Raw genomic sequence first — 24,834 nt, 5'->3', positions numbered from 1 at the left:
CAATGGAAATGATAATATTTCAACAAATTCCAAAAATAGTTCCACTGAAAGTTAATTTCGCTCAAGGTACATTATTTCGTTGTACTTTTGGAAACGGTTGCAATTCCTTCACCACTAAATACGAAATGAGATGGCTTCTCATCTGCTGCATATCAAATCCAGCTTCAATGGGCGATTTCCCATCCAGAATTTCGGATGCGTAAGCAGTAGCAAATACGCCACAGTTGATACCGTCTTCTTGCTTTCGAACAAAAAGAAATGATATTGCTTTCCAGTTTAGGTGTCTTTTTCATAGATTGTGTTTAAACTCCTCAAAGTATGCTGACCAGGTTTGTCTTTCAGGCTGTCGCAAATTTGAACACGGTTACAGGAACAAAGGGAGAGTAGCCAATGTTGGTTTCCGTCATGTAACAACATGTAACAATGTATATGCTCGTTACTCACTAATCATAATTTTTTTTTGGTGAATTGAGCACTGACTGGAAGCGGTCTATTTTGCCTAAAGCTTTGCATATAAGTTTTTGGGCACCGTCTATTATGTCATTATTAAGCCAGCTTAAGTTCGGAGTTCAAAAGATCTATTTCATAACAAAAAGGCCTAATTCACTAGTAAAACATGTCTTCATTATTACAACTAGTCGTATTTCTGGTAGAGTCCTAATTCGTCAGTGGATTCCTAATTCACTAGGGTACTAAAACTCCCTAAGTCAAAAATCCCTAGGGATTTAGGACTCATGGGTCTTAATTTCCTAGTCCTAATTCCCCGTTACACCGGAATAAAGCTACATGCGCCTATTTTGAACAAATTATTTTACCCAACCACTTCTTAATAAGCAACTTTACCAAAATCTGCATGTAGAATGTCTGTATGGATTTACTATATGGGTTAAGAAAGTAAAAACAAACAAGTTAAAATTTCGGTATAAAACCATCGTCAGTGCATATAAAATGTTACCAAGTTACAATTATTTAGTAGGTATATATAAAATGAATAGCATAATGGTCCTAAGGGATCAAACAAAGTAAAAAGAAAAATAATTAACTGGCACGTCACGCCATTTCTAAATGTGTTTGGTGACGTGATTAATCACTAGATTTCGTTCAGCTTGTTTTTGGTCAACTCTGTTAATAAATAGACCTTTGATCTCAGCTATATACTCTGCGAGGTTTGGAAATTCATTACCGGATTACATTGATTTAATATTGTGTAACTTTCTCTCGTGTTCCTTTGTTTAAACTCATTTGTAGAGCAGATCCTTTTTCCTGATTTTAATTCGAGAAAGTAGTGAGTTATTGAGTGATGGATAAGACTTTACAGCAAATGGTTGTAAGCAAACTCTGGCAGAGTTTTAGATAACCTTTTTTTTCTTCTTTTGAGCAGTTTTTAAGCAAATTTTACTCTACGTCTAAGCCTAATTCAAGGTTTAGGTGATATAGGCACAGTCCAATAGCCAAGAGAGCGAGAAAAGTTTCGTCAAAAAAGACTGACATTTTTTCTAACTTCATATAATATATGGCGCAATAATCTCCTCTTCGTCATTTAGAGGAAATGTCAGGTACAATTTAAATACAAAGTTATGAGAACATGAAATGCTGATATTGGTAATAGCTATATGTATGTCGTCAGAGTATGTCACGATTCTGTGTTCTTATAAAACCTCTACAGCTTTAGAAATCTGACTGTTTAAGGATATTACTTTAACTTTCACCTTTTCAGGATAACCTTTGGTACGGCAAATCGATTGCAATAGTGAATTCCATGAGCATGAACAGAAAATATTACATCAAGCATTACAGCTGTTCTTTAAAGAAGTTTTGCGAAATATGTCGCAAAAATATACTCCGAATTAAAGCGTTTTTCATTGTTGCAAAATTTTTAAATTCCGGTTTTAAATTCAAACATTTAAAGTGGATTACTTTTACTTTGTCAACTAAAGCATATAAATTTACATCAAAATTTTGTCTTAACGCTCCAACCTCAAAGGTTACCTCCCGCGAAAAAACAAGTTAGTTATATGAAAGAGCTTGAGAATTTGTGTAAGAAATTGTACATTTTGTTTAAAATTCTTGATTGATTTTTAAGAATTTGGAGTAAGAAGCTAATTATGCATGAAGTCATGGCGCATGGATATGTATTTACTAGTTTTGACAAGACAAACTGGGTTAAAAATGTTTTTTGGCTGGTCGGTTTGGCGTTTTCAACATTTTACATACATTTTAATACAATTATAATAGTTATTATACTTATGCTTAATAACACCTTTCATGACGTCATAATTTCAAATAATTAGTGAAACTTTCAAGACAAATATCTCGAAGACCAATAAAAAATTTTCCCAAAAAAAAAAAAGAAGGATTCTTAGCTTACTTTCAAAGATCTTTTATATGAGCCCTTTTTTTTTAGCAAAAGGTAAGCTTTAGATGATTTAAAAAATATTTACCTGTAAAAGTCAGTAAAGTAAGCTGTACGAAAACATTACTTCGCTATAAACACTTCAATGTTACAAAAATTAAAATTCTTTGCTCCACTAATTTTCGCAGAAATATATCTTCCACTCAGAACAGAGCCATACCAGCAAGTGTATTCTCCGTATAAATTTGTAGTGTGATTTTGGACAGATACACAGAGGGAGTTCAGCTCAAGATTATCGCCATTATTTCCTATATAGAGATTAAGATCGGTAAATCTTTCTTCAACCCCATCTTGATCAGGATTGCGTAGTATGATAGATTCTATTGAAACGTTTTTCCCCAAATCAAGCAAAAACCATTGATCCGTGGCATTCATAAATGCCGCACATGACTGCTCCAGTGATTGTCCTGTCGTCATGTCAACCGCAAAAGAGGGGGCGTCATCGTACCATTCGTGAATGTTAGAGGCATTCGTGGCTGTGAGAAGATTCACGTTTACCAGCTGGACTAAAATTTAGATATATCAAAAAATTATTACAAGCTCGTGAGCTTGTATTAAAACGCAAATGTGTCCTACAAGAATGGAAATTTTTGCCTCTCTGAGCACCGACACGGGAGTAGTCGTGTGTTCGAATCTCATCTTGGTAACTATTTTTACTTTTTTTTTCTTCTTACTATCTCGCCCGCGAGGACGTGTTTACAGACTGACCTAACGAAAATTGAAATTTCGAGAAATTTTCTATCAATATTATTGCCTATCCGAAAAGCAAAATATGTCGTGTCTAACTTCAGCTTTTTATACACTTTTTTGGCGAGGTTGTTTGCGTATATCATACGTCTTGTTTTTTGTTAATTTCCAAGGCTACTTTCTATATACGATCCTCAATTATCGTCACCATCAATTTAAGATAGATATCACTTTTAGAAGCGCTAGACATGCTCAAACTGAGAGCTCTAAAATTAGAATGTAATATGTTTAGCAGGGAATACTTACCGCATTCTGAAATAAGTTTTTTTCATAAATAAACTTATGGTCCGAAACGGTTTTTTTTTTACAAAACTCTAAAAAAGTGGCGATATTAGGGCGGTATTATATTTTTGTTGTGATTTGTAGATTTACAAGTTTTAAAAGAACTGTTCTGAATTTCGTAAAAACACTTACTAAAAAAGTCCGATATAATACAAAAAAATTTACAGAAACTTACTGCACTTATATCCTTGACCGGTACAAGTATCTTCGCATTTTTCTGTTGCCGTGCAAGGTTCTGTACTTCTGCACAGAGGACCTTTCTGTTGAATAAAAATAATTTCATTGTTAGATTAGAAAAATAAAGAAATTAAATGATGGATAACAATACGCTTTTCCAGTGCACCTGACAGGTAAATATGATTTTTCAGTTTAGTTTCAGTTCTCAGTTTAAACCGTTCCAGATAGTGAGATATTTACTTGAAATATTTCTGAAATAATTGAAAAAAGTATTTATTAACCCACTGTTGAGTATTTTCGAACGTTCTCGGAATTTTTTTTCAAGTGACTAGTCTACATGACGCCGTATTAACCGACATCAAAACAAAAACAAAACAAGAAAGTTAATTTAAAGTGGTAAAAAATGTTAATTACTTCTTTTTTTCGTCTGATAGACGATAGTTTATTTGACGATTAGAATGAAATAGACGAATTCATAGCAGGATAACAGGCAAAAGCAACAAAATATTGTAATACGTTTGCAGCAAACACCTTTATCAGGTATTGTCAAAACATGCAACAATGTAGACCACCTTATCATATACCAGAACAACGGCACAACACACTGTGTAAACTATTTATTAATGTCAAACAGAAGAACGGAAAAAAATATGAACCTGACTCCCTTACATGACTACATTGGAAAGCTTTTGAATGCAAATGTCCCCGAATTTTATGTAGCCTAACACAGTGGTCACAAAAATATTGATTCGTTAAGCAATTACAAACCAGCTAGTACCACTCACCGCTACAAAATGTCAAACATCTTGAGCTTAAATAATAACCAACTTGACGTACATAGCCATTCGACAGCTCTTAATACTTCCAGTTCCACGCAGTCTTCAACCCTCTCTTCATTTTTTTCCGAAGGAAATTTTAACAATTGTACATTTAATTTTAATACGAACACTCCACCAGCGAAACGACAAAGAATTGAGTTTTAAAACTGTTTTGAAATATTCTGTTTTTAAAAGTTGTATTGTATTGTTTATTTTTGAACTGGTTGTAGATCGAATGTCTGTGTACGTTCGAAATATAAAGAAAGTTACATGGTTTCCACCAAAGCCTTGTCTTTGGTAAAGGTCCCTGGACTGTAAAACCTTATTTTTCAATATTAGGCATGAATCAATCAGTGGGCTAATAAACCTCTGTCACTCACATGGACCTTACTGCGTTCGGTCTATGACGTCATGACCTCAGTCTATATTTTCCCGTATAGACCGGCTAAACGATTATTACGCCATTAATATTTTCTGAAATCCAGATATATAATAGTGCTATTTTTGTCATGAAATAATAGACAGACACGAACACTATTTGCGAGTTATTAAAATGATATACCAAAAAAAATTATTCGTGTTTTAGAATTCCAAATCAACATTTTTGTATTCAGCCAATCAGAATGCAGTTATTATATCGAATTTATTCCTTTTTGTGATGGAATGTTACCTGTTGCACCAAGGGCGACAATTTTCTTTGCGATTGTAACAAAATTGAATTTGTTACTATCGCCTTAAAAATCATTTCGTGGCCTAGTAGCCTTATTTTATTTGCAGGAACCTGTTACAAAATGAAGTCGATGTTACTGGTGACAAAAAATGTGGCTAATATATATAAAAATTCTTACTAAAAGAAAAATCCTTATTCCCTTTTTTACATAACAGAGCAGAGTAAACTGAGCAAATATTAGTCAACATTTTGCACATTTTGATTTGTGGCGCACAATAATTTTTTGTGAAAAAATTATTTTTTGACCATCCGCTGAACGTATATTCCCGCTTCCTGTGGCTTCATCATATATAAATAATTTTTTTCACAAAAAATATTAAAATATTTATAATATAATTTATATTCAAGTAGATAACTATAAAAATTTATTTCGTTGCTATTTTATATCCTAGGTCATATCTCACCATGTAACGGAGCCTGAAAAATAAAAGAAAACCACATGGCTTCTTTCTAGAATATCATTATTTTACATGCATTTTTTTCACAAAAATAAAAGACACACCAAAGCTTAGGGAAATACGAAAAATTCTAAATGTTAGACTGCGCTAGTTCTAGGACTGGGGGAAAAGGAGTTGATACTGCGCACTTGACCATATATTGTACATTAACAACGGTCGACATGCACACAGATCCTAGTGGAGACTCAATCAAAAGAGCTCCTAAAAATGGCAGTGGCAACTTTTGTTTCGTTTCGTTTCGTTTTGTTAATTTGTTTGTTCATATGTTCATTTGTTCATTGGTACTTTGTTCATTCTGTTTGTGCTTCTTTGTTTGCAGCATTCTTCTTTTATGTCTTAATCAGCTGCTTTGACACGCCTTGTGCTTGAACGACCTAGCTTGTGTCGAAATGCCTCAAATCTTTCTTACTGTTGACATCATTCCCACTGTAGTTTCAGTGTACACCAGATGTTTGTCACATGTATGTTGTGAGACGTGAAAGCTTGTGTTATTTTTGAAAAAAGATTACCTTGCTATGGCACTGTACTTTCTACCATTCTAGCAATAATATTGAATTAATTTGAACATTATAGCGCAGCATCTTGAAATAAAAACACAAAATTTTGGCTGGAGCTCATTGGTACCTACCATAGTACTGACAAATGACTTAAGAAGCCAAAATTCACGTGGTTGCCTGAAAAGAAATCAGACTTTCGTCTTAGTCAGTTTGTCATCGTATAAATCAATACTTTTGGAGCAAGAAAAGTACCAAAACTGTTTTTAAAGTCCATGTTGTTTGATGTTTTACATTTTTAAATTTTCTCACTTCTGCCTGGCAATACTTTACAAGTTGCTTTGTTTGCTCAAGGAGCCATGCATACGGTACAACACAGAAAGATAAGCTAGAAAATAGATGATCTTACATTTTGGTTCTGAGAAAGATCTGTTGAGCTGAACATCCATTCATCTGCAGCGTGAATATCACCTCCTGATTGCAAAAACACCAATTCACAATGTTTTCGACTCGTGTGGTAGTTCACAAACTTACATGAGCTTGCACCCACGCAGTGTTTGTAGCAGTCTAATAATGATATGGAATCGATGGATTTTCCAATACTGCCATTGAAATATGAATTTAGTAGTTTGATCGAAAAGTTGGCATGATGGTGACATGGCAGTCGCGTGATGTGTGCGTTCAGTGAGGACCAGAAAACGCACACGGTGACGAAATAAAATGTAAAAGGTAAAATTGTGACTGGATATGCGTTTATTAACAGAAAATTTCAGGTTAGGGCTCATTTGATGAAATTCATGTGTTTGCTTGCTCAGTTAGGATAAAATGCTGGCTTTGCATCAATTAAAATAAAACTTTAGTTGCACTTAAATTGTTTATATGGATCTTATTCAAATTTAGACAAAAACATGTTTCGGAATCTATTACAATTTTTATAACTTTTGTTTTTATCCATACTCATTCTATATTTACCCAATTTATATTGGACTGTTGCTTAAAAGTTATTTAAAGGATATGAGCCTCTTGTGGCTATTATATTGTTTAAAACATGTATATTTTGTAACCCGTTCATTAAGTCTAAATCCTAAAATTTGTTCGATGTGTATTTCGCTTGTTGATATACATCATGTCACTCATACTTCCTGCACCTACACGTTTCTTATAGAAATGCATTGTAGCCTAATGGCAGAGCGTTCCCTTCCAGTGCGAGAGGTCTTGGGTTCAAATCCCGCCCGAGTCATGCCAGACACTAAAAAAGTGTGAATCTATCCTTTCTACTTAGCGTTCGGCATGAGAATAGGATTTATATCTAAGGCTGTTGCGTAGCTGAGCGATTGCTGTGCTTGCACGACTTTTGTAGTTGAAATGGGAGGTTTAATGTACTAAGACCTCCTTCGCAGGACCCTCTTTGATAGCAGTATCAATAAAAACAGAGGAGGCTATCCTGGGTAAAAAAAAAAAAAAAATTAAAATGCAATACAATTCAGTAACGCTAAAACACCACAAAATCCATGATATTTTTGTGGTAAAACTTTGTAATGACGTTCATAAATTTGTCTGTGTCCTATTTTATCGTTTCTAATAAACAAATAAGTGTGATTGTTTAGATAAGTTGATTTTGAAGAGCCCAAACGTAAATAATAATAATGAAACAACAACATATCTTTGGATATTTTTCACTATACTACTTAACACTTTTCCAAATACTTATGTTAGAAAATCTGACGCGGAAGCTTATTTTGTTTAGTTAAAAAATCACTTCATTACATTTTTGCTTTACATTTGACTTAATAATCAACATTTATATTTCGAAAATAGATCTTGAATAAAAAATATTTGCGAATGTTTATCGAGCCACGGTTTTCTATCTTCACAATTATTTTGGCGAATTAGAGTCGCCAGTTAGTGAAAAAATTTTTACTAGTGGCTAATTTATCATGTTTAATATAAATCTCTAAAAATGTGAATCATTTTCCAGTGTACTTGCAAAAAAAATTAAAAAAAAGATTCATACATGATTTTTCTTCTTCTTTTGATTAAAGACATTCCATTTGGTTTGTTATTAACGAGAAATAGTATTTTATCAACATCAAGCAGAATGATACAAGTTTTATACAAAAAAAAAAATTCTATTAACTTTTATATTATTAATTTTTCAAACAATTCCTCACAACAGTTTCAATTCAAGTTTGAATTATCTCTTTAACCTTTATTATAAATATTTTCTTCTTTTAAAGTGTTAATAATCACTATAGTTTGTTCTCCCTCCTAATGTGTCCTAATTCCCTACAAAAGGCTAGTTGAATGTTGTTAAGATGGCGGCGAGAAAGGTCGCACGTATGATACTGCTCTTTCTAATTTTATTACATGGAGTTGATAGCGAACCAACTTATGTAACAGAAGACGAGGTTACGTTAGTAATATTGAAGCATTTACAAGTAGGAAAGGAATGAAGATATTTCACCAGAACATCATAGGTATCTTTACGAATTTCGTACATCTTCAGCAACTTATGCACCGATGTAGTGAGATCGGTATTATGACCCTTTCTGAGACACTTATACAACGTAGCGGATTTAATGATAATAACAATTTATATCAAATCGATGGATACAAGTTTGTTCAACTATGTGAACGACAAGGTAAAGGAGGGGGAGTTGCAGTTTACATGAAGGATAGAATTAATTGGGAGAGGCGAACTGATTTGGAAACAGAAACTGCGGAATGTATATGAATTAAAATGATCATCAAAAAAGCAAAAAATGATCTCTTAGGTGCTTCTTATAGACCACCGAATTCTTCAGATTATTTGTCCACGGACTTTAGTAAAACATTTGACGAAATTTTATTAAATGTGGCAAGAGAAGAGAAAGAAGGAAGGCTTTAATGTCAACTATAGGGAACGCAATGATAATAAGGAATTTAAAGACATAGTACAACTATATGGTTTTAAACAACTTGTTAAACAACCAACTCGTACTACAGAGACCTCGGAGACACTTATTGATATAATTGCGAGTAACAATGCTAAATCAATCTCACATACCAAAGTATTTCCCATGAGCATAGGAGATCACGATATGGTAGGATGCGTCAGGAAAATAAACAGTATGAAACTCACACCAAGAGTTGTTACCTGCCGTAATTACTCTAAATATGACCCAGAGGCAATGGATAAAGATTTTGAACGAGTGAACTGGGATTATATGTACGAAATGGAAGATGTAAATCAAGCGTTAAAATATTTTAATAGCACTGTGAAGGAGGTTTTTAACAGCCATGCACCATATATCGTAAAAAGAATAAGAGGAAGGGCGTGTCAATGGCTCACTCAGGATTTGAAAAACGCTATTACTGATTGATACATGGTGTATTGAAAAAAGCAAAAAATACAAACAGGAAGAAGACTGATATTATACAAAATTAAGATGTCACCATTATGTTCAGCATACTTTTTTTGTTAACTGTGCCAAACTTTGTCGAAAACAAATACCAATTTTGGGCTGAAACGTCATTTAGATGACTTCCCAGTACTTAGGGAGCTTGGGTACGAAGTTCAAATCTGTGACGTTGCAATTGACCATAGGGGAAGGGTTAGTAAGTAAGTCAGTTATACCAATACTATCCTCCTCTCAGAGGAATGTGAAATCCCAGGGTCGATTTTTTCTCAAAAAATGCTCCGAAAGAAAAAAACGACGGTTTTAAAGAATTTCTTACGCCTTCGGGCGCGGAAATTCAATTAGTCATGTGCCACAATGCTTGATTTATCTAGCAGCCAAAAGGCGAAAAGGTTTTGACAGATTCGAAGAGTGGCATCCAGAAAAGACTATTTGTTGCAGATTGATTATATTTTCCAAACTGTGAAATGAACTTATATAAAAGTGTATATTTTCAGAAAGCCACATAAATTTCATATAGAATTTTTGTCATAAAATAATACTACTATATAAATCTACCCAAATTGAAACCTTATATTCTAATTTTATATTTTTTGATGTTTTTTTTAAACAAGTCGCCTGTGCCCTGCAAACTTAGTTATGGCACAAAAAGAAGATTAAAATGCCTTGGTAATCGTGTTTCTTCGTGCTTCTTTGGACCCCATAATGCTTAGATTGTTCAAGCACCATAAAAATATTTCTGAGATTGAAAATGTTAAACATGTTTGTTTTTGCTTCCGATAAAACCATTTCCAAAAAATATTTTAACCTTTTTTACAGAACAGTCTAGAATTTTACACGTGCAAAAAGCGGAATAATGGTGTAACTCCTGCTAGAACTTTAATTGTCAAAATTAGGAGCGCAATATCAGAGGAAATTATTAAAGATTAATCTCATTTCACTTACTTACTTACGTGAAATATAAAAAAAGTCCTGAAGTGCTCCCTAAATTAAAATTTACGTAATATTATATTATAAAATTATAAAAAATGCCCCATCTTCCGAAAATGTTAAAGTATCAGGTCTAGTTTAGAATGCTCTTCAAATTAGAAATTGTTGAATACGTTACACGTTATATGTTACACAAAGTTGTTCAAGGGACCCAAAAGTTGAATCTCTCAAGAATGCTAATTTTCAAGAAATTCGTGTGTTTCATTATTACACAAGCAAAATATGACAATTTTAATGCAAAAAGCGGAATAATACAATCTGTTTTTTCCACTACGGCTAATAATTGGTTTTTAAAATTTCGGGCGCAATATCACACAAGAAAATTTATAGATCGCATAAACATCAATTATTGGAATTTTTTTGATACTTACAATTCGGCGTTTAATCATTACGCAAAAGACCGTATTTTACGCATTCGGACTTTAATTATTACGCAGCCATGATAAAATGTACCATATGCAACTTAACATGTAATTAATTCAATGCAAAAACGGGATAATACGGAAAAATACAATATTTTCGTTTATCTCCGGACAAAACCTTAATTTTCAAAAATAAAGGTAGCAATATTACAAAAAATTACTAAACAACGCAGAAGCATCAATGTTGTTAACTTCTCTTACATTGAGAAAATTTTACTTACTTGCTTACGTGAAATAGAAAAAACTCCTGAAATGCTGCGTAAATTGGAATTTATGTAATATTATAAAAAAATGCTCCCGCATGTTGTCTTTACTCTTATTTTACTTGCTTACTTACGTGAAAGAGAAAACAGTCCTGAAATGCTCCCTAAATTCTAATTCATGAAATGTTATAAAAACATGCTTTTTGTGTTCCCTTTTTCTCACTCGCATGGTGTACTCTCAATCCCGAAAAAGCTGAAAGTATTAAGTCGAGCTTTTTTGTTAGACATTATCTTAAAAATCACGTAGAAATTTAATACAAAGTTGTTTCAGGGACCCAAACTTAAAAGTTGCGTTGAATATTTAAAAAATTATGCAATCCATGTTCATTTTAATCCCAAAGGCGGGATAATACAGTATTTTTATTTCAATGCTGCTAACGAAGACCGTGACCGAAGACGTGTGTTTAATTATTACACACGAATAATAAAACTCACCATATACAACGCAACATGTAATTCAATGCAAAAACGGGATAATACGGAAGAATACAATATTTTCCGTTTATCTCTGGACAAAACCTCAATTCTCAAAATTAAGAGCGCAATATCACAGAAAAGTATTAAACAACGCATAAGCTTCAATTTTATTAAGTATTTTTTCATTGAGAAAATTTTACTTACTTATATGCAAAATGGAAAATTCCTGGCTCATTCTACTTACTTACTTACGTGGAATAGAAAAAAGTCTTAAAGCGCTCCCTAAATTGGAATTTGCGTAATGTTATAAAGAATTGCTCCTGCATGTTACTTTACCCTGATTTTACTTACTTACTTACGTGAAAGAGAAAACAGTCCTGAAATGCTCCCTAAATTCCAATTTATAAAATGTTGTAAAAACATGCTGTTTGTGTTCGTTTTTCTCACTTGCCTGCTACTCAGTCCCGAAAAAGCTGAAAGTATCAAGCTGAGTTTAGAATGTTCCCTAAATTAAAATTTGTTGAATACGCCGCTTATTGCCCACTTTGTTTGACATTATCTTAAAAAATCACGTAGAAATTTTACATAAAGTTCTTTCAGGGACTAAAACTTAAAAAATGCGTTGAATGTCTCCAGAATGCTTATTTTTATGCCATTCGCGTGTTTCACTTTAATTTTTATGCAAAAAGCGGGATAATACAATCTTTTTATTTCACTGCTGCTAATAATTGATTGTTTTTAAAATTTCGGGCGCAATATCACACAAAAACATTTATAGCTCGCATAAACATTAAATATTCAAAAAATTTTAAAATTCACAATTCTGGGCTAAATCATTACGCAGAAGGTTGTATTTTACGCATTTCTGTGTTTAATTATTACGCAGACATGGTAAAACGTACCATGTGCAACTCAACATGGAAAAACTACCTAAATATCATATTTTAGTGCAAAAACCAGGAGAACGCAATATTTTTGACAAGCTTTTATTAAAACCTATTATTTTTAAATTTAGAGGGCAAAAGCACACAATTAATAATTATTGATATTTTAAAACATAAAAACAGTCTTTTTTTTAAAAAAATTAATTATTAGCAGCAGTGAAATAAAAAGATTGTATTATCCCGCTTTTTGCATTAAAATTGACGTGGAACACACGAATGGCATAATAATAAGCATTCTGGAGACATTCAACGCATTTTTTAAATTTAAGTCCCTGAACCTTCGTTTTGTAATTAAGAATAAAAATGTCCATATCTTTTCAAAAAGTGGTAAATTTCTAGCCTCTACGTACAACCTCAGTTCAAGAAGAACTATTTCTTTATGATTATTCCTGATGCCTCTCCGATGGCACTGGCGCGACCGAAACTTTTCTTGTCGTTGTATAAAATGGTCAAAAAACTAGTATCCTTTGCACCAAAATGACACAGCTGAATGTAATTTAAGAACTTTTTCATGAATATACGCTACAATGTATGCGACATATATTTCTATCAAGGAGACCCCCACGGACTTATAACCGGAGTGAAATAACCTTGCTCAATTACAGATTTCTTGTAACTTTACACCTATATTAACACCTATACGCCAATAACCATAGACAAAAAAAGTTCGGGGTCTAAACACTTGTCCGTGCAGAGTTTAAATATCTTAAGAAGGCTAATGCAAGGCATATGTTTGTCAATTTCCTAGAATTTTCGATTCCAAATATGCCTTTTAAAACTCCTATAAATTTTTTTCAAATATTCTGAGATCTGCGGGAATTGTCTTGGTGAAACATGTAAACAAACTTTTTCAGAGAAAATAATCTATAATTTTTTATTTACTAACAATTTGAAGGATGTCAAAAAGAAAAGATACGGGAAGAGACTAATAATTTGGTCTATTGATTTGATTGATTGATTTAATTTATTTACCGTCGGTTATTATATACAATAGTTCTTTAAAAAAATAATATTTTGCAAAAAACTAATCAAAACCGACCAAATATTTTTATATATTTACAATTTAGATGAAAATTATAATAAATAAATAAGGAAAAAATAAGAAATAAATAAATAAAAAGATAAACATTCCCCCTCTCCCATTTTCGTGTTGATTACGCAAGTTATGGAATCAATTGCCGACACTCTGTGCATGAACAGTGAGAGCCATTCCATTTTTTAATCATTTGCTTAAATTTAACTAGATCTTCGCAACTCTTCGTATGAAAAGGAAGTTTATTCCAAACTTTTGGGGCTAAACATCGCAAACTGTTTAGACCAAAGGTGCTTGTTTTTACACTGATGGTTTTTAGGTTGTTCATGTTTTGACTTCTTACTGGCCTATCAGTTTCCTCAAAAAGGAAAATATCTTTCATGAAAGAAGGACTGATGTTTCTCCGAATTTTAAATATTTCTATGCATAAATATCTGTGCCTTAGTAATTCCATATAATGTTTATTTGGGAGGCAATCAACTGGTCTTGGGTCATCATGAATAAAACTTAAAGCCCTGTTGTGGAGTTTTTCAATTTTCAAAAGAGATTTCGAAGAAGAGAAATGCCAAACTAAGGGACAATAATTAAAATTTGCATACACGAAGCTTTGTGCTAAAATAGATCTTGTTTGCAAAGATAGTACATTTTTAAATCTAAATAATACATTCAGCTGGGCTGAGGCTTTTCGACAAAGATTACTAATGTGCAAGTTAAAATTTAATTTATCATCAATTGTTACTCCTAAAAGTTTTACGGACCTTTCTGATTGTATGACTCTATCGCCAATGTTTATTTCAAGCTTCGAGTTATCAATTTTGGCTCTTGATAGAAGGATCGAATGAAATTTGTTTGGATTTGCTATCATTTTGTTTTTATTTTCGACTGCTCCGGCCTGGGTTATTTTTTTAAAATATTCCTTAACAGCTATATTTCGTAATTTGTTTCTTTGTCTTTTATAATTGGCATTGTTTTCCTCAGTTTTATCATTGTTATATTTATTTTTAAACCTTGACCTAGAGTATATAGCCTTTCTTAATTTTTTATTCATGAAGGGAGCATCGTTTCCACGCAATGTTTTCTGTTTCAAAGGAGCATGTTTATCTACAATATTTCTAAAAATTACTTGAAGATTTTCATAGTTCAAATCAGGATCGGCAGTGTCACAACAAAAGTCAGCAGCTTTTACATCAGCCAAAAACGTCTTTTCATCGAAATTTTTATAGTTTCTATAATACAGAAAAATGCTGCAAAAGTTGTATAATGTGGTATCGCTGTTGAAATAGCTATTTTGAGGTTATAAATACGCCGCCAAAAGAAAAGTGAATTTTGGAAAAAGTAACACGGAAAAAGCCCTAAAGCAATAGATAAATTATTTAACAATACAAAAGGTTTTGAAAATTGGCAAAACTTTTGTACATGCGCGCGGGTTCTTGTAGGTAAGAAGTAGTTAAACCATTTGTAAACTGCCTATTATTAAAATTTCTTTAAACCGTAAAAGCCAAAAGGCACTGAGATTATTTTTTTAAAATTTTTTATCCTGTCTTTTTTCAAAGGAGGTTCACCAATGTAAAGCTAATTTCTCTTTTCTTAAATGGATTTCTTTTTACGAAAATTGGAATAGAACTCAGCCACACCAAAAAGGTTTAAGAGAGAAGGAGATAGGGGGGGGGGGGGGTTCACACTAGAAGCATGCTGTATATTTAAAGCACGATTTAAAGCATGCTTAATAATGTGAACGCATTTTTGCTTTATTAAAATGTTTTTCAAATTATGTTTACTTTCTTTAAACATGCTCTAAATAAAGCAAAAATAAAAAGTGCTTCGAGGCCGAATCCGTTTCGGAATGAACGGGTTGATGACGTCATCAAAAATTATTCAATTTCCAATATATTTGCAACCGTTTGTCAAAGATACATGATCCTATGCATTTTCTTGATCAGCGTTTCAAGATCTATACGAAGACAACAGGCATATAAATTGTTAAATAAAATTTTTTGTGTTTTCACGGGCCTTTGCTAACGTCAGCACAATTTTTAAACCCTTATATCTCATTAACCGTTCATAGAGCACATGATCATATACATTTTCTTGATCAGCATTTTCAGCTCTGCACAATAGAGGCAACGTGAAAACAAGGTTTCAATTTTTTTAATTTGTGGATGGGTTGCTGACGCCATGAAATCCAATGTGTCTCCTTCTCTTTTTAAACATCCTTGGCCACACCAATGACGCTTTCACGAGGTCCTTAAATTTGGTTTTGGAGAACATTCTAACAAACTTTGAATTCGATCAAGGCAAACGCAGAACTACACTGTATGAAGCTTATCCGAATTCCTACCGTGCCAACGAAATCCTTAAACGCTATGATTTCATGATGATTTAAAGTTGAACACAACTTTACTTAGATCATAGTCACAAGAAAAAGACTAAGCATAGTCTTTTGACTATGCTTAAATCAAAGTAGCAATAACGCTTTTAAAATCCTGTCATTTACCTTTTAAAGTCAACCCCCGTCGGATGGCTAAAGTAAGCTAAAAATGGCACCAGTAAGTTTCTTAGCCAAAGTTACAAAATACAATGTTTTTAAAGGATCTCTTGTTTTTTTCTATGAAAAAAGGTACAGACAGGTTAAAATACAATAGATTAAAGAAATTAATTTTTTGTATGTCAGCTAAAATTTAAAATTGATGTATATATAATGTAAGAACAAATTTTTAAATACAATATACGAGAGAAAAACAAAATACGGCTGGGCAGAATAACAGTGAAATTCATGATAAAGTTTTGTTTTCCTGTACTTTAGTACAGGATTGCGGTAAAAAACTTTATTTTTGTTGACTTAAATATGTACTTACAATTGAATAACTTATGAGCATAACTTACTTTAAAATTATGCATTCTGAGCCAAAGTAATGAAAATGTGTCTTTTCATGCAAACATTTTTTATCACATATACAATGTACCAGGTTAATTTCAAATGTTTGTGTAACTGCCTTCCTCCATATAATTAGAAAAAAAAACTTAAAAAATATAAAAAACAACAACAACAACCACGTGGTTAACAAAAACACTACAATAACAATGACAAAGAGGAAAACAACAAATTACACAGACTTCATTATATCAGCTTTCCCATTTAAAAAGAAAACTTTCTTGTGATTTTTATTACTGATGTTATGTAAAATTTATTAAAAATAATCTTATTAAAACAGTAAAAAGTTTTTAAATTTTCAAAACATTTTGCGAAGAATCACGCATCTTTTGGTTTTCTAGAATCGCACATTGGTAACGAAAACAAAAACAACAGCAACAACAACAGCATCATAGTGTAAATATCTACGTAGTCAAACTTATAATATATCTAATCTTTACTTGCTTAGGATCTCGTGCAACTATCTCGTTTTCGTCATCATAGCAACTAAATAAGTCTTCGTCCTCTTTCTCCATCGCTGGATCAGGAATTAGTTTTCCAGTCAGCAATTTCGCACCATAAGGCATAGTAATATCGTCCTTCGGGTCTGGATAATTTAATTTCTTTAACCATAGTGTGTGAGCAGAGGCTGGTGGATCCCAACATTTGTTGGTGATTTTTCCCAATGCGACCTTGGGAAAATATATATATATTTTTAAAATTAATTCCGCAGCAGTTAAATACTCAAAACTTTGAGTATGTTGCTTAAGACTTTATTTTGGCTTTTGAAGAAAGTATTAGTTAAATTTATTGAGCTTAAGAATACTATGTTTTTACACCTTCAGTACATTTCAGTTATTATTTTCGCCTGGATATTTTTATATCATTTAAGGACACTCATTTAACCTATTTCGGTTAACCAAGTTCAAAGTTTCTTGTACTCACAAAATATGCCCAATGTGATAATATATTACCTCACAAAGCAAAACAAAACCATTTTTGTAATCTGTGTAGTCTTGTGCTTTGGCAAATTCGTAACTGAAATAAACTCCCTAAAAATAATGCGGTGTAAATGTAAAGTGAGAACGAACGAACGAACAAACAAAAGCACAAACGAATGGACGAACGTGCAAAAACAGATGAGCATCATCAATTAAAAACCTACATCGCCGAATCTTCTTCCAATATTTCTGGCATACATTGGGTTAATTTGAAAACCATTTCTAAGTAGACTAATCAAGTGGACAGCTTTTGTACCATGCCACAAAAGGTACTTGTTTGCTCTTTTTGCATAATACTCAGCATTCGGTTGGTCAATTCGAAATATACCAGTAACTTTCCTTTCTAACAAAAAACAATAACAGAATATTAATTAAGATACTTCTGGGAAATTCAAGACCTTTTAAAGTGATCCATAAAAGCTTACATACCTGCGCGATTGTTATATATGCTTTTTAAGATGGCTTGTGACTCTTCACTTTGTGGTGCCAATACTTCGATGTGGCAATTTAATGCTTTAAAACAATAGTCGAGCGGATTGATATCTAAAAAAAATAGAGTAAAATAGTAAGATACGCTAGAATGTCAGAGTTGAAGTCATACACAACAATGAAGTCTTCCAAATTCGATGCTTTCGCAAATGTCATGTTTGGATTGATAGTTTTTGATTTCACTTCTCGTAAAAACATCGTTTTCCTTACTTCAGTTGTTAAATGCAAATGTAAAATGTAGAGGAGCACTGCTATTGCATTAAAGAAAACGAAAAAATGAACAGTACTACAAAGATTTGATCAACCGACTGGTGGCCTTGTGGTAGATCGTTCGCCTTTATTGCGGAAGGTCTTGGGTTCAGACCCCGACCGAGTCATGCCAGAGACTATAAAAATGTGAATCGATCTTTTCTGTATAACGTTCAGCATGAGAATAGAATTGATATCTTAGGCGGTTGTCAAGTTGAGCGGTTGTTGTGCTTGCACGCCTTCCGTAGTGTAATGGGAGCTTTAAATGCACTAGGACCCCCTTCGCAGCACCCTCATTGATAACAGTTCCTATAGAAACTGAAGAGGCTAACCTGGGTAAATAATAGTAATGATTGCTAAAATTGCCAATCCGAAACAAATCCATTACGACGTACAACAATGTGCATACGTGACGCATAGAATGTTCTTGAATACAAAGGTAGATTTTCACGCAAATGTAAGATAAATCTTTGCTCGCATTCAAATTGTTAAGCAAATATTATACAGCAGTCGCATAAATGTCACGTAACAGTTTTACAACAGACACCACTTTATTGGCATCAATGTTCCACAACAAAGCGACACAAAACTTTTATATATCTACAACAATTTCACAATAACTATGAACTCTCTTTTAAGCCAAAATTAAGCCAGCATTTACGAAACAAAAGGTTACAAACTAACCTTTAGCTTTATGTTGGGCTGCTAGCAGTATCTTCATGGTGGAGCTCAACTCTGTTACATACAGAAGATTCTTTTCTTGCTCTTCCAGCGCATTGAGATTGTTAATAGGTTGAACGCTGGTGTATTTGTGGTGATCAGTAGGCAACAACATGAAAAATTCGTTACTTAAACGTTCAATCTGAAATAGAAATAGTTGTCGTTTCAAATATTATGTATCTGTATGCACAGTTAATTTTAATGTACGTTGAAATTAAACAGATTTTGTAATGAAAGTAAGATAATAGAAATGTTCAAGAATTAATTAATAAATAAGTAAACAGATCGATTAACAAATGACTGGATGACGAAATGAATTTATGACTGGATGGATTAATGACTGGTTGACTAAATGAATTAATGACTATATGAAATAATGACTGGATGAATGACTTAATGGATTAATGACTAAATGAATACCTAGATGATTTTAAGGCTGGATACATGAATGAATGCACGACTGGATAAATGACCGAATAAATGGATGAATAAATAAATGATTTAAGAGATTTATGACTGGATGAATAAATGAATGAATGACTGGAGAAATAACTAAATGACTGAATGAATGACTGGATAAAGGATGACTAGATAAATGAATAAAAGCACGTCTGCATACTTGACTAGATAAATGGTTGAATAAATAAAAGCCTGGATGAAAGAATGATTGAATGACTGGATAAATAAATGAATCACTAAATGGATTAATGACTGAATAAATGAATGACTGGATAAATGAGTTTGTGAATAACTGAACGAACAAACGAATGAAATTAGATTACCTCTGCATACGCTGTTTCTGTACTATCCCTCGCAGCCGCACCAAAAACATCTTCGCTATTTTCTAACTTTTCCAATATTTTCCTGAAAGTAATAAACTGAAAGTCTTAAGAAAATTTTTCTTTTTTGGCAATAAAACAACAATATCTTTTTAAAACCAAATTCTATAAATGGAAATGTTTCATTCTATAAATGTTCAGAAGGATTGTGATGTTTCCCGAATTTTAAGTTTATTATAGGATTCTGCATGGAGAGAAGGGATTACGCGCATGTGCTTTTAGTAGCACGTCTAATAAATTTTATAGTTTAATACTGTTTTTTCTTTCTCGCAAAAGCTGTTGTCGTTAACTTAATAAAAAGATGTACTTAACATTTGTTTTCATCTTTTATAAATTATTTCGACCTTGACGCAATCAAGAAGCACCCTAACTACTAGCATGCAACATTGCTCTAAAATAATCTCCCAACCAAACATCTCCCTAAAGTGATCTTCCAAGCAACCGTACTTAAAACATCTCTCTAAAGTAATCTCCAACCAAACATCTCCCTGAAGTAATCTCCCAACCAACTGTACTTAAAAAAAACATCTCTCTAAAGTAATCTCCCAACCAATCGTACTTAGAAAACTTAATATAATATTCTATCGAAACATTACCTTTCGTTACCAATAAGTAGCAATGTCGAAGCTTTTTTCAACCAAACAAGGCGTAAGAACCTCTAATTTGGCAATTAAAGAGTACGGTTTTTATAGTGGAGTAGTAAACCAATACAATAAAATAAATTGTCGCAATGATGTCAAGCCGACGCTCTGTAAAGTTCACTTGTATTACTTGTACTTGTTTACGACGATTTCAGCTAACGGAAAATACCAATGTTTATCAAAAAGTAGTTGTTTTTGTGCTTGTTAAGAAACTGTTAAAAGAAATATAAAAAAAACATGAGTTGGCTCACCAGCGTCAAATAACGGTCTTAGCATAGCATCCGATTTTAAGAAAAGAAAATGCTGGATTCGCTTTCTTCTTTTTTACGAGTATGTATTTATTGCCAATATCTTTAATCTCTTTAATTTAGATTTAAAAAATTCCCCTTTTTTAACCTTTCCTTCGTCAATGCTTATCTCACAAACTTGACTCATGTTGGTGCGATTTAAGATTACACATTTCTTCTTCTTGAAATCATATTACCAAGGAAGAAAGAGACGTTACCCACCTAATTTTCGCCAAAACATCTTTCGCCAGGTCTGTTTGTTCTTTTTTAACGAAACAAATTAGGCTAGCTGAACGTTGTGTATAGGATTCCAGGTTACAAATCTCTGTTACATCACACTAAAAAAAAAACAATGATGATATTTCAGGTCCATTAATCATATGTGAAAAACTGTGGATATAAAAACCTGTTTTTTCGCCAGGACCAAACACCTATTTCATACTTTTTTACTCATTTTTCTTACAACAAGACGTAAAAATTCGTAACTCTATTGAACTTCAATAAGCACAACTTAATGGTCATTTTGTCATGGTCAAATTGTCTTAGTAAGTGTCTATAACTTTAACCAAAAATCCTGTTTTTACAACTACAGCCATTAGTTTTGTTACAAGCGAACGTGGAAAATCTAAAACTTGAAATAAGCATCTGGTACATATCATGCCGTGTTTTTCATTTTACCTTGGTATCCAGTGGTAAAAGTAGATTTTTAGAAGAAGGACTTTTAAACACGTAGGGGAGTAAATTGAGATGATTTTTATATATTCTGGTCCAAAAATAACACAATTTCGAATCATTTGCCAATTAATTTAAAGGTGTCCTGTTACGTCTCGTTTTAACCAAGATTATGGAACAGGCATAGTAATAATAAAACAGGCAGGTTATTTTTTGCCTATTAAACGAAAGTATTTATCAAATATTCATTTTGCTCATAAATCTTTTACTGACAAGGTTTTTTTTTATCATACATTTAACTCTTCGACATTCGTTTAGGCTTGGGCAAGAATTTTTAATATAAACATCCACTTTGGTACATATCATGCCGTGTTTTTCATTTTACCTTGGTATCCAGTGGTAAAAGTAGATTTTTAGAAGAAGGACTTTTAAACACGTAGGGGAGTAAATTGAGATGATTTTTATATATTCTGGTCCAAAAATAACACAATTTCGAATCATTTGCCAATTAATTTAAATGTGTCCTGTTACGTCTCGTTTTAACCAAGATTATGGAACAGGCATAGTAATAATAAAACAGGCAGGTTATTTTTTGCCTATTAAACGAAAGTATTTATCAAATATTCATTTTGCTCGTCTCGTTTTAACCAAGATTATGGAACAGGCATAGTAATAATAAAAAAAGGCAGGCTATTTTTTGCCTATTAAACGAAAGTATTCATCAAATATTCATTTTGCTCATAAATCTTTTACTGACAAGGTTTTTTTTATCATACATTTAACTTTTCGACATTGGTTTAGGCTTGGGCAAGAATTTTTAATACAAACATCAACTTTGTTATTAAAACATACTTACAATTGGTTTCATAAATTCTTCTAATTCTTTTGGAAGTTTAGATTGTGCTGAGTTTTTAAGATCAAACGGCTTCAACACTTGCTTATGATGCTGTAACATCTTCTCAGGATTATGTTCATTTCTTATCAGCAAATACTTCTTTGGTTTTTTAGCAAATCTTAAAAAAGGAAGAAAAAAGTTAAACGCAGTTATCCTTAGATTTAATTGGTGGCAACACTAGTGAGTTAATAGGACGGCAGACAAGGAAGCATATAGATTCGACCTGTATATGTGACCAAAGTATCCGTTTCTAAAAAAGCGGGGTGCCTTTGAAATCAAATTCAATAAGTTAATTTTCCTTTCGTTTAAGTTTTATTTTACGCTTATTATATGCTTACATTAACAATTTAAATATTTCTAATTTCAAATTGATCTTTTTCTTTTGTAAAAAATGTAATTTTATATCGCTGAGTCTTCAATATTCCAAACTGATATGTCGAAAAATTTCCATATATTTGTGCTTAAAACAAGAAGCTTAGAATTGCCTTTCGCTTGGTTGTTGTATCACTTTCTAGCGTTAGAGACAAATATGCGAACACTCACGTGTCAATATCCTCCCAATCATTTCCAGTCTTGCTTTTGAATATCTTTTTAAATTCTGCAACTGCTTCGTCCGCTGTGTAATATGGTGTTTGCTGATGTTGGCCACGTAAGCCAATGCGTCCCCATTTGTTAAAAAGTATCCACAGCCCCCGACCTTTATCGCACACGATCTAATAAAACAGTTGATACTGATGTAACTCTTAAAGATGTAAAAAGAATTGATACTGAAGTAACTCTTAAAGATGAAAAACAGTTGATACTGAAGTAACTTTTAAAGATGTAAAAACAATTGATACTGAATAACTCTCTAAGATGTAAAAACAGTTGATACTGAAGTAACTCTCTAAGATGTAAAAACAGTTGATACTGAAGTAACCTTTAAAAATATAAAAACAGATGATACTAAAATAACTCTCTAAGATGTAAAAACAGTTGATACTGAAGTAACCTTTAAAAATATAAAAACAGATGATACTAAAATAACTCTCTAAGATGTAAAAACAGTTGATACTGAAGTAACTTTTAAAGATGTAAAAACAATTGATACTAAAGTAACTTTTAAAGATGTAAAAACAGTTGATACTGAAGTAACTCTCTAAGATGTAAAAACCAGTTAGTACTGAATAACTTTTAAAGATGTTAAAACAGATGATACTAAAGTAACTCTCTAAGATATAAAAACAGTTGATACTGAAGTAACTTTTAAAGATGTAAAAACAATTGATACTAAAGTAACTTTTAAAGATGTAAAAACAGTTGATACTGAAGTAACTCTCTAAGATGTAAAAACAATTGATACTGAAGTAACTTTTAAAGATGTAAAAACAGATGATACTAAAGTAACTCTCTAAGATGTAAAAACAGTTGATACTGAAGCAACTTTTAAAGATGTAAAAACAATTGATACTAAAGTAACTTTTAAAGATGTAAAAACAGTTGATACTGAAGTAACTCTCTAAGATGTAAAAACCAGTTAGTAGTGAAGTAACTTTTAAAAATGTAAAAACAGTTGATACTGAAGTAACTCTCTAAGATGTAAAAACAGTTGATACTGAAGTAACTTTTAAAGATGTAAAAACAATTGATACTGAAGTAACTCTCTAAGATGTAAAAACAGTTGATACTGAAAGATGTAAAAACAGTTAGTACTGAAGTAACTCATAAAGATGTTAAAACAGTTAGTACTGAAGTAACTCTTAAAGATGTAGGCGGGCGGGGGAATAAAAAGATTACATAAATCTTTTATTATTTTATAGACCAGACAAGTTGCACCTTCGTTGACTACCAGGCTGCCCCTGAGACTGCGATGTTGCAGCTGTTTAACACCATAAGTTTTACCTCTTTAAACTCCTATGCTGCACCTCTTAAACTTCCCCGTTGCATCTTTTCAAAGCCACAGAGTTTATAACAGCATACCTTTCTATAAGTCATCCTAAACTGACACTAATTTAAATATTACCTGTAGTTTGTAAAACAAATTTAACCCATATTTTCCCCATCGACAGTCCACTTTACTCAACATTGCATCATAACTAACTTCCGTGATTGGATCAATGTATACTTCCCTGAAAATACAAGAATTCATTGAAAAAAAATTGACGTACAATTTCAGTTCACAGAATAGTTTAACATTAACATGCATCTACTTAAATTCCTAACTTTTTTCCCACCCGACAATTCAGGGTGTTTACTTTTAGACTGCAGTGTGTCCAATTTATATTTAAAATTAGAATAGCTGATTCCACCTCTTTTGTAATAAAAATAAAATTGTTGGTTGGATTTTACTATTCTTGATATTCCAGTCGATTTCAGTGTTTTAAAGAAGACAACAAAAAATAGAGCAATTGTCAATTAAATCTCATAATATTTTTTATTAAATGTGCAACAAGATTGTTGTGTAGCATATATCCCTCCTCCATGAGATATAAAAAACTATAAAAGCTAAAATAGAAGCTAGTGGCAAATTAAGCAGCCTCTTGATTAACACCCCACAACAAAAGC

The 24,834-nt window shown here is 32.4% G+C and overlaps 2 protein-coding genes across 4 annotated transcripts in view; both read right to left on the bottom strand.

The window, feature by feature from the left end:
- Nucleotides 1-909: 909 nt before the first annotated feature.
- On the bottom strand, nucleotides 910-6,873 carry LOC130647594 (uncharacterized). Its single transcript, XM_057453512.1, has 3 exons — nucleotides 6,529-6,873; nucleotides 3,618-3,702; nucleotides 910-2,919 (listed from the first exon to the last, which is right to left on the bottom strand). Exons 1-3 carry the CDS (start codon nucleotides 6,562-6,564, stop codon nucleotides 2,477-2,479), a joined length of 564 nt encoding a protein of 187 aa, XP_057309495.1. The 5' UTR covers nucleotides 6,565-6,873; the 3' UTR covers nucleotides 910-2,476.
- A 9,304-nt stretch (nucleotides 6,874-16,177) lies between these two features.
- The window catches only part of LOC130647592 (poly [ADP-ribose] polymerase tankyrase-like), a 35,680-nt gene continuing 27,023 nt past the window's right edge, over nucleotides 16,178-24,834 (bottom strand). For all 3 annotated transcript variants that reach the window (XM_057453510.1, XM_057453509.1, XM_057453507.1), the window contains 10 exons: nucleotides 24,293-24,398; nucleotides 22,834-23,003; nucleotides 22,252-22,408; nucleotides 20,946-21,061; nucleotides 19,739-19,820; nucleotides 18,921-19,098; nucleotides 17,928-18,041; nucleotides 17,663-17,841; nucleotides 17,472-17,549; nucleotides 16,178-17,189 (listed from right to left, as the gene is read on the bottom strand). In XM_057453510.1, coding sequence (XP_057309493.1) covers nucleotides 16,923-17,189; nucleotides 17,472-17,549; nucleotides 17,663-17,841; nucleotides 17,928-18,041; nucleotides 18,921-19,098; nucleotides 19,739-19,820; nucleotides 20,946-21,061; nucleotides 22,252-22,408; nucleotides 22,834-23,003; nucleotides 24,293-24,398 — 1,447 coding nt within the window. In that variant the 3' untranslated portion in view covers nucleotides 16,178-16,922. The remainder of the gene's footprint in view (nucleotides 17,190-17,471; nucleotides 17,550-17,662; nucleotides 17,842-17,927; nucleotides 18,042-18,920; nucleotides 19,099-19,738; nucleotides 19,821-20,945; nucleotides 21,062-22,251; nucleotides 22,409-22,833; nucleotides 23,004-24,292; nucleotides 24,399-24,834) is intronic.

Source organism: Hydractinia symbiolongicarpus, chromosome 6 (assembly GCF_029227915.1).
Source record: "Hydractinia symbiolongicarpus strain clone_291-10 chromosome 6, HSymV2.1, whole genome shotgun sequence".
In the NCBI taxonomy this organism is placed as follows: Eukaryota; Metazoa; Cnidaria; class Hydrozoa; order Anthoathecata; family Hydractiniidae; genus Hydractinia; species Hydractinia symbiolongicarpus.
The sequence above is the reverse complement of the archived record's forward strand: the minus strand, read 5'-3'. Positions and strand labels throughout refer to the sequence as shown.